The sequence below is a fragment of the Herpailurus yagouaroundi genome, unplaced genomic scaffold (assembly GCF_014898765.1).
Source record: "Herpailurus yagouaroundi ecotype Mexico unplaced genomic scaffold, PumYag 295, whole genome shotgun sequence".
In the NCBI taxonomy this organism is placed as follows: Eukaryota; Metazoa; Chordata; class Mammalia; order Carnivora; family Felidae; genus Herpailurus; species Herpailurus yagouaroundi.
In genome coordinates this window covers 674,682-684,272 of record NW_024412512.1, presented here as the reverse complement: position 1 = coordinate 684,272, position 9,591 = coordinate 674,682, and the positions used below count along the sequence as shown (strand labels likewise).

At 65.9% G+C, this 9,591-nt stretch overlaps 1 protein-coding gene across 1 annotated transcript; it reads left to right on the top strand.

Moving 5' to 3' along the window:
* Positions 1–132: 132 nt before the first annotated feature.
* MBD3 (methyl-CpG binding domain protein 3) lies at positions 133–6,695 on the top strand. The gene is made up of 8 exons (XM_040461704.1): positions 133–165; positions 729–789; positions 949–1,027; positions 1,142–1,301; positions 1,994–2,131; positions 2,944–3,034; positions 3,277–3,454; positions 5,027–6,695. The coding sequence occupies exons 1-8, from the start codon at positions 133–135 to the stop codon at positions 5,223–5,225; spliced, it is 939 nt and encodes a 312-aa protein (XP_040317638.1). The 3' UTR covers positions 5,226–6,695.
* Positions 6,696–9,591: the final 2,896 nt, after the last annotated feature.

Here is a 9,591-nt window from a genome sequence, read left to right as displayed (position 1 = left end):
GAGCAGACAGGCAGTTGCTTGAATTAGGGGCTCATCCCAGAGCCTCTTCAGGGGAGGTGAACAAAATAAACCCTCGCCGATCTCAGACTGATGAGCTGTTACGGAGAGTGACTGCTCATCGCGTTGGCAGCGATGACGTGCTTGGAAAGGCACCAGGCCTGCTGGGTGCCACACAAGTGTTGCTTCTGGCAGCTCGAGGGAGAGGCGAGCCGCAGACCGCACGGCTTACCCGCTTAAAGTGTGCAAGCCGATAGATTGTGGTATGTCACAGCCACGCGGCCATCACCACGGCCAACTTTAAAACGTTCCATTGCCCCCAAGAGGAGCCCCGGCCCTCACGAGCCCCCTTCCCGTCCGCGGATGAGCCCGTTCTGGACGCTTCACGCACGCGGGCTCACACCCCGCGTGGCCTCTCGTGTCTGGTTCCCCCCCTGAGCGTCGTGCATTCGGGGCACCGGGTGCGGGCGCCTCGCTCCTGCCGGCGGCCGAGGGACGTTACTGTGCACGGTGGACACGTGATGTTTGTTCATCGACGGAGAGTTGGGCTGTTTTCACTTCGTGCCTGCTACGAACACCTCCGGGTGGCAGTTTTGCGTGGACGTATATTTGCCCAGCCTGAGGTAGATGTTGAGCGTGGGGCTGCCGTCCGGTCGTTGGAGGAGCCGCCTGAGTTGTCCACAGCGGCCGCGCCAGTCGGCGATCCCAGCTGTCGTCCCTAACGCCTCCAGGCCCCGTGCTCCGTGTCCGTAGCTTCCCAGACAGGCAGGTGGCCCCTGGTCCGTCCACAAGGTGAGCAAGGGCGCAGAGCTTCGCGGCCGGGGCTTCGTGGCACCTGGTCTTCCAGTTTCCTGACGGGTCCCACCCCCAGGACACCCCAGTCCCCGACATGGTACCCACGAGAAGGAGACTGTTGTTAGAGCACCTGCTATCCCCGGTTCTTTTCTCCAGAACATGGCCTAATTCTGCTTCTGGGAGTTCTGAAACGTCAGCCGGGCTCCCAGGGCTGGGCCCCGGCCTTGTCCCGTCGGTGCGTTCCTCCCGCGGTGCCGGCGTCTGCCGGGGGCCCTGGCCGAGAGGCGGCGCTGGAGGCAGGGGTCGGCCCAGCGCGCCTGCCCGCCGCTGACCCCCTCTCTGCCCGCAGCCCCAGTGGGAAGAAGTTCCGGAGCAAGCCGCAGCTGGCCCGCTACCTGGGCGGCTCCATGGACCTGAGCACCTTTGACTTCCGGACGGGCAAGCTGCTGATGAGCAAGGCAAGCCGGAGCCGGCAGAGGGTCCGCTACGACTCCTCCAGCCAGGTCAAGGTGAGCGCCCGGCCTCGGGCTCGCCGTTCAGAGCCACTGTTGGGGGCACCTGGCTGGCTCAGTCAGTGGAGCATGGGAGTCCAGGTCTCAGGGTCATGAGCCTGGGCCCCCCGTTGGGCTTAGGGTTTATTGAAAAACCTAATTTAAGAAACACGTTAAAAAAATCAACGCTTTTGGTGGGGAGGGAGAGGTTTCCACTCGTCCTGAGTCGCGCTAAGGTCCTATCTGTTGAGGGAAATTTGGAAGCCACGGAAAAGGAGAAAGAAGGAAAGATGTCGTCTGCACTCTGTCCCTGGGAGAGGCCACGGGCCCGCTGCCGCTGGCTATCTCTGGCGTGTCTGTCAGTCTGTCGCCCAGCCCAGCAGCGGGACCAGAAAGCAGCACATGTTCGGCCGGCGCCCGGTGACACTGTGTGTCCTCCAGTCTCTGATAGATGCCTGGGTGGGGGGGGGGGGGGGGGGGGGGGATGAGCTGAGGTCCTGGCTACAGGACAGTGCCAGCCAGGGTGCCCTCTGGGCCACGCCCCACGGACAGGACAGGTGCACAGCCAGTAGGCAGGGTCTGGGCCAGATCTGTGGACGCCACGGGGTATGCTGGTGACCGAGAGCCGCGGGCTCTGCTCCCCGAGGCCCCCAGGACGAGTCCCCGCTGAGGCCCCCAGGGCTGCGGTGCCAGCTTGTGTGTCTCTGCAGGGCAAGCCCGACCTGAACACAGCCCTCCCCGTCAGGCAGACGGCTTCCATTTTCAAGCAGCCGGTGACCAAGATCACCAACCACCCCAGCAACAAAGTGAAGAGTGACCCCCAGAAGGCCGTGGAGCAGCCTCGACAGGTGAGCCCACGGGCCCGGCCTCCTGCCCCCACGCTTCCCGGGCCGCCGTGTGCCAGCCTGGCTTGCGTCCTGTGGGGGCACACGTGCCGCCTCATAACCTGCTTTCTAAAAACCATGATCACCTGTGCTCTTGTGCGTGTTTTACAAACGCTCGTACGTAGCTGGCGTGCGGCCTGGGCGGGAGCAGGAGGCTGTGGGAGCCGCTCACCGGGCCCCCCGTCTTCACCGCCCTCGGTGGCATTTGGATTGTAGCCAACTAAGTAACCACTCAGAGACCTGTCCTCTGCCTCCTGCTTTGGAGCGCGCCTCTCAGTGCACCGTCCCCGGAGTCCCCGGTGCCATCTGTGGGCGCGAGCTCCACGCACCTTCAGGGGCTGCTGGGTCCGTCCCCTGCCTGTCGATGGTGCCCGGTCGTGGTGGGTCAGCCGGGTCCGTCCCCCTGCGCCCGGGGCCTCCGATGGGCCTCACAGCCCAGCTCCGGGTGGACGTTGCGCTTCTGAACGTCAGCGTGAGGGGGGGGGCGTTGCCCCGCTGGGGTCGGGCCATCTTTTGGGAACCACAGACCGCCAGTGCCGACGGCAAGTCTCGCTTCCCGGGTCGGGGCCTCTCCGGCCCCGGGAGGACCAGGCAGAGGCCAGCAGCACCCTCGTTCCCACGCGAGGTGCTCCGGCAGGTGTGGGGGTCAGAGGTCACGCCGGGACTGCTACCCTCCACGAGGATGCGCCCCAGCTCTCCCCCGGGGCACCTGTTGTGCCTGTTGTGGGGGCACGGCTGGCCGTCCGCCGGCCTCACGTCTGTTTGTCCGGTGGCAGCTCTTCTGGGAGAAGAAGCTGAGTGGCCTGAACGCCTTCGACATCGCCGAGGAGCTCGTGAAAACCATGGACCTCCCCAAAGGCCTGCAGGGTAATCCCAGGAGAGGGGAGGGCTGGGCAGGGTGGGGGGGTTGAGGGGAAGGGCGGGGGTGGAGGGGTGGGTGTGGCGGGGCTGCGGCACAAGGGCTGTCCTGCGGGGCGGGTCCCTAAGAGGCCGAACGTGTGCGATTTCGCCCGCGCGTCGTGGCGATGGGAGACTCGGGAGCGAAACCAGAGGCTGAGGGAGAGCGGCCTCGGGTGCCCAGTGCTGAGCGCCCTCCCGCCCCGTGGTAGGCGTGGGACCCGGCTGCACGGACGAGACCCTGCTGTCGGCCATCGCCAGCGCCCTGCACACCAGCACCATGCCCATCACTGGGCAGCTCTCAGCCGCCGTGGAGAAGAACCCCGGGGTGTGGCTGAACACGGCCCAGCCTCTCTGCAAGGCCTTCATGGTGACCGACGAGGACATCAGGTACCGGCCCACGCGCGCCCCCGTCCGGCTCCTGCCTGTGGCCGGCGTGGCCCCCGTGTGTGAGAGCTCTGGTCTCCCCACGGCCCCGCTGTTCCGCCGGCGCTCTTTGGGGGTCAAAGCGGATGTGGTCCCCGCGAGGGCACGGGTGTGGAAAGCACCCACGGGAGCTTTTCCGCGAGTCTTCAATCGAGGGCAGACCAGAGGCGGCCTGCGGAAGGAACAGGAAGTATCCTTGCCGTTTGGGAATGTTCTTGGGAAGAGAAAGCGGCTCTTCCCCCCGTGTGGACAGGCTCACAATGTGGCCTGCCCGTCTCAGGCACGTGAGGCCTTCGGGGTGCCTGCCGGGCGGGGGGGGGGGGTGCCGCAGAGAGTGCCGTGAGCCCCAGACACGCCCCGGGGCCTGGGATGTCGGCCGGATCTAGGCTGGGCCGGGGGCTGGGGCGCCTCGGGAGGGTTTCCCAGCTGAGCTGGTGTCCAGGTGCAGGCGGGCTCGTGGCGGGAGACATCTGTCTGCTGGAACCATCCGGGCAGGCGTCCCGGCGAGGAGATGTTTGAGCCGGCAGCGTGGAACGTGTGTCCTCTCGAACCGAGGTGTGAACACACAGCCAAGGTCAGAGCAGGGTAGGGGCTCTCTGTGGGCCCCACACAGAGAAGGGGCCGGAACCGCGGCGGAGCGGCCTGTGGGCGGGCGCCCTGCCGCAGGACTGAGCCGAGCCCCAGGCCCCGCGGGGTGACGCCGGGGAATAGCCCGCGGCCCCGCAGAGGAGTGCGCTGCCAGGGAGTTGGAGGTAGAACGGAAGAACGCGACCGTCCGGAAGGGCTAGGTGGGTGTTTACGGCTGAGCAGAAGTTCTAGAACTGGGAGAAGCTCAGTCCTGAGGGAGGGTCGGGCAGCGGACTCGGTCGTGTCCGGAGAGGGGACGAGTGGCCGGCAGCGTGGTGCCGCACGGGCCGGGGCCAGCGTCTGCCAGGCCCGGGGACGGACGCGTGCCGGGTCACGTTGGGGCGAGGGAGGGGAGGCGGGCCATCTCACAGTCTGGGCTGACGGCTTTCTAGGCTGTGGTAGCAGAAGCCAAAAGACCGAGAACGCCGTTCTCCACCTAGAATTGTGTGCCTGCAAAACTCCCATCAGCCACGGGGCGAGTGACACTCTGGCCGGGTGCGGTGACCTGACACCGTTGTCTGCTTTTTCTTTGCAAACCCCACTCAAGCGACAGTTCGGGGACTGCGTGCGCCCGTGCGCTGGACCCCAGGGGGAAGCAGACAGGCGGTGACCCATCGGCCGGGCCTGCGGGGCCTGCTGGGAGGGGCAGAGGCAGACGGGGGGGGGGGGGGGCACGCATCTGGGGACTTGAGCCCCCAGCCCCGGGGTCGCCCAGGCGGAGACGGACCGTAGGACACGGAAGCTGAGCCGGAGGGCGGCTCGCTCTGCGAAGGTTGCCGCCAGGACGTGGGACAGAGGGCCCCGGAGGTGACCCGCCCACGTACGCCTGCCCGCACTCTCCTCCTGGCCTCGTGCCGTCTTCCCGGAGGCGGGGACGTGCCGCGGCCAGCGCAGCCCCTGTGTCCCCAGGAAGCAGGAAGAGCTGGTACAGCAGGTGCGCAAGCGGCTGGAGGAGGCGCTGATGGCCGACATGTTGGCGCACGTGGAGGAGCTGGCCCGGGACGGCGAGGCTCCGCTGGACAAGACGGGCGCCGACGAGGACGACGACGAGGACGACGAGGACGACGAGGAGGAGCCCGACCAGGACCAGGAAACGGAGCACGTGTAGAGCAGGTCGCTGGCCAGGCGGGTCCCGGTCCACAGCTCGCGCGCGGGCAGCGCCCGCAGGGGTGAGGGACGTGCCCCACGCTGGGCGGCGGCTGTGCCGGCGTCCCCGGAGGGCAGCTCCCCGCCAGGGCGCCGATGGCGCCCTCTCCCCGTCCTTGCGGAGGCCCTGCCCGCGGGGAGCCGCCTGCCGACCCCGCCGTCTCCACGCTTGGACCGGGCTCTGTGGCCGGGCCCGGCCCGGGGGGAAGGGGGCCTCTCCTAGGTCTTCCCAGGCGTGTCCCCTCCCCGGGGTCCCCGGGGGCACGGCTGGAGGACCGCCCCTGCCCGGCGGGCTGCCGCGCTTGCTCCTCTCCAGAGGACGTGAGACCCGAAGTGCCAGCCGCTCCTGGGCCCTGCCTGCGGGAGGCCCCCGCTTGGAGCCGTCGCTGTCATTCCGCGGTGGACTCGGGGCCGGCCTCGTCCCCACAGCTGCCTCACACAGGACAGCTGCCCCCAGGCGGCCTGCGAGGGTGCTCGAGGGGCCAGAGAAACGTTTTTTTGGAATGGGCTTGGCCCCCGATCCCTGCACGAGGGATGATGGTCCAGGGCCAGCACACCGGCCTTTCCGGAAAGGGGTGCGGGATGGCTCCCCAGCCATGATGGCCCGGAGTTCCTCCGGAGGCAGTGGGGCCACCCAGACGTTTTCCTTCAGTAAACCCGGGACACGGATGAGGCGGGACGTCCGCGTAACGGCCCGAGCCTTGTGTTGGCCGCACGTGGACGTGAACTCTGTGGACACCTGCCCTGCCGGAGGCTCAGCCACCTCAGAAAGAAACTGCTCGCGGCCAGCTGCCTCCCTGTCTCCTCCCTCCCCCGTGCAGCAGGGACAGTGACTCCCGGCTCTCGGGGCCAAAGCTCTTCCGAGTTCCCATCCTGGGGCCTGTTTTCCGGCCCAGCATCCCTGAGCGCCCGGTGCCCCGAGCAGCAGCCTCCGGGGAGCCCTGGACACAGGGCGTCAGAATTGTGGTCCTTAATCCCCGTCCCCTCCAACCCTGAGTGCCTTGGGTGAGGGGAGCCACCCTGTCCCTGCCCGGCCCTGCCCCACGGCCTGAGACTGTTGGGAAGGCCCCGGGTCGCTGCCCCGTGCGGCTGTCACCCTGGCTGATGCGGGGGGTGGGGGGGGGTGGGAGCCACCTGCGCCTCCGAGGATGTCAGACCGGCAGCATCTCTCAAGCCCAGTCAAAGCACAAACCCTCGAGACCCACCCACGGGGTGCCCCGCATGGGCTGTGGTGCCGATGCCGGCCGGGTCAGGGGGGGCGGGGGGGAGGGCCCCTCCGCGAGGCCGCGGGCCATCCTGCCCTTCCCGGGGGGCCACGGCCACTGAGAGGGAGCTACGTCCGGGGCTGGCCCCTGTGCGGGCCTGAGTGCGGGGGCCCGGGAGGCACCCTGTCGGTGGGCAACCGTTGAATAAAGCCATCTCGGTGAGTGTGGTTTGCAGCCTTGGTTTAATTCTGAATACCTAGGGCCTTTGTGTCCAGGGAGGGTGGACCCCCGCCTGGGCCTTCAGTGCTGGTTGTGTTTGTTGCCTTAGGGGCTGGAGATGGGGGCTGGGGAATCCGAGGACCCCGTGGCCTTTCCCAGGGAGGGCGGAGTCCCCCCAGGCCTCAGAAGCTCCTCCCACTTTTGGTGAAAGAGCCAGTCTGGTGAAGGCTTCCTGAGGGCTGAGCACCTGCCCAGAGGAGTCCCTGTGACTGCCTCAGAGCCCCCAGGTCCCCTGCTGCCGGGACCAGAGAAAGCCCAAGTCTTAGGCGTGGGGGGTCTGTGCCGGGAGCTCAGGTGGGGGGCGTCCTGGCCGGCTCCCAAGGGGACTGGGGACTGGGGCCCTGCATGATAAGGCCCCTGCCAGCCCCGGTGCCCGGCCAGCCCTGCCCCGCATCTACGGGCAGCAGACGGTCTGCCCTGCCTGGGGTAGCAGGGAGGCAGCTGCCCGGATCCCCTGCTGGGTTTTCCGTGCCCGTGTTGCAGCCGGAGCCTGGGCCCGGGGTCCGTCCACTCTACGCCCCTGCCACATGGGGCTTCTGTCTCTCCCGCCCACACCCTGCTCTGTCTCCGCGTGCATTCACTCTGCAGTCAGTCCTGCCCTCCTGGAAGAGCCCAGCTCCCGGAAGGGAAACCGGCACAGGGTAGCACCTTGCCAGGGGGCGCCAGCTGGAAAGACATCCAGCCTGGCGGAGAACTTGCGTCTCCCTGACCCCAGGCCCAGAGAGTCCCTGAGTGGCCACTGACCTCGGGACCTCAGGAGTGAGAACAGTGTCCAGGGTGCCTGCCCAAGGGCCCATCCACAAATGAATGGGTACAGAAGACGTGTCCGTCCATACAGTGGACTGGGACAGTGGCGCGAGGGTGAGATGCTACCCGCCCCACGGTAGGGCCTCCACACAGCCCCGAGCCCATCCTGACCTTGAGCTGGGGCTCTTTGCAAGCCTGAGGGCCCCTCCTGAATTCTTTCCTGTCCCCAGAGAGACTTGTGGCGCAAGGACTGAGGAGGGCGATCCCGGGCCACGAGTCCCAGGATGCGTCCGGCTCCAAACTCTCCCAGTGCCACCTGTCGGGTGCCATCAGCTCAGGGATATCCACGCTGCAGACCGGAACCACCCCCGTGTCTCCACCGGGTGCCCGGCTGTCCCCAGTCCGGGGCAGGCATAGAACTTCCCGGACCGCGCGAGCCTCCCAGGGCCACTGTGACGCATCGCCACACGCCGATTCCCTGACAGTCCTGGAGCCGTAAGTCCTAACACCCAGGCATGGGCAGGGCCGGGGCCCCGGGGAGCCCCCATCTCGCCCCTTCCCCGGCTTCCAGAGGCGCCGCGTCCTTGGCCCGTGGCCTCTCCGTGGTCACAGCCAGCAGCGCGGATCCATCCGTCTCTCCGCCCCCGACCTCATTACCCTGAAGTAAGATCCCTGGTCTTTTCGGGAAGCCTGCAGCCTGGCGTGGCCTGGCCCCTGTGGCTTGGCCATCTCACCTTTCCGTCCGAGCTCGCTCCTGCCACCTGGCCTTTGCATGCGGGTCCCTCAGGGAGGCCGGCAGTGGCCGCACGAGGCCTGGAGCTGGTCGAGCTCAGGACCCACGGAGTCCGAGGAGGAAGGGAGCCTCGGGTAACCTCAGGCAGTGACTCCCAACAAAACAAGTTGGGATTTTATTAGTCAAACGGTGGCAGGACTGGGGCAGAGGGACCAGCTCGCTCAGATTTCTGGAATGGTCCGGTCCAGCCACATATGGCAGTTCAGTTCAAACTGGCTACAACTAATTAAACAGCCCCTTCCTTACACACGGGGCTGGTGGCTACTGAACTGGACAGAGCAGACGGAGAACGTTCTGTCATCTGGAAAGTTCTAACACACATTCTATAACAGAGACTCTTAGGTGCGTCTGGGTAGCTCCGTTGGTTTGGGCGTCTGACTTTTTTTTTTTTTTTTTTTTAATATTTATTTATTTGAGAGAGAGCAAGGGCAGAGGAGAGGAGCAGAGAGAGGATCCCAAGCAGGCTCCATACTGTCACCGCAGAGCCCAACGTGGGGATCAATCTCACGAACCACGAGATCATGACCTGAGCTGAAACCAAGAATCGGCCACTTAACTGACTGAGCCCCCCAGGCGCCCCTGAAGTGCCTGACTCTTGATCTCAGCTCAGGTCTTGATTTCAGGGTCGTGAGTCTGAGCCCCGCCTTGGGCATGAAGCCTACTTAAAAAAAAAAAAAAAAGTCTAGAACAGGGGCTCTTTGCTTTTGCTAGGGGGCTGCCCAGTCCCCCATCCCCAGTAAGACTGGGCAAGTCTTGGTCGAGACTCAAGGCACTCAAGAAATGGAAATAACCCAAGGGTCTATCAACAAATAAATGGATGCAGAAAATACGTCCACGCACACACACGTCCCTCGGCCGCCAGCTGCCCAGGCCGGCTGCCCCGCGGACGACCCTGAACACGACGCTCAGGGAGGGAACCAGCCACAAGAGGCCACCATGGGTTTTTTCTTTGTTTGTTTTTTTTTTCCAAACGTGATGTTAATTTTGCATCGACTTGCCGAGGCCAAGGGATGCCCAGGTAGCTGGGACACATTAGTTCTGGGTGCGTCCACGCACGTGTCTGGAAGGGATGAGAATTTGATCCGGCAGGCAGCGTGGAGGGATCTCGCTCATCAACGTGGGCATCGCTCAGTCCACCAGGGGCCCAAATGGAACAAAACGGTGTCGCCTTCTCCTCCTGAGCTGAGACGGCCGTCTTGCGCAGCGCACGCAAGGCAAGGCCCCCAGACTCCGGCCGGGTCACGACCCTCCCAGGGCTCCCGCTTGTGGACAGCGGGCCGTAGGCCTCTTGGCCTCCATAACCA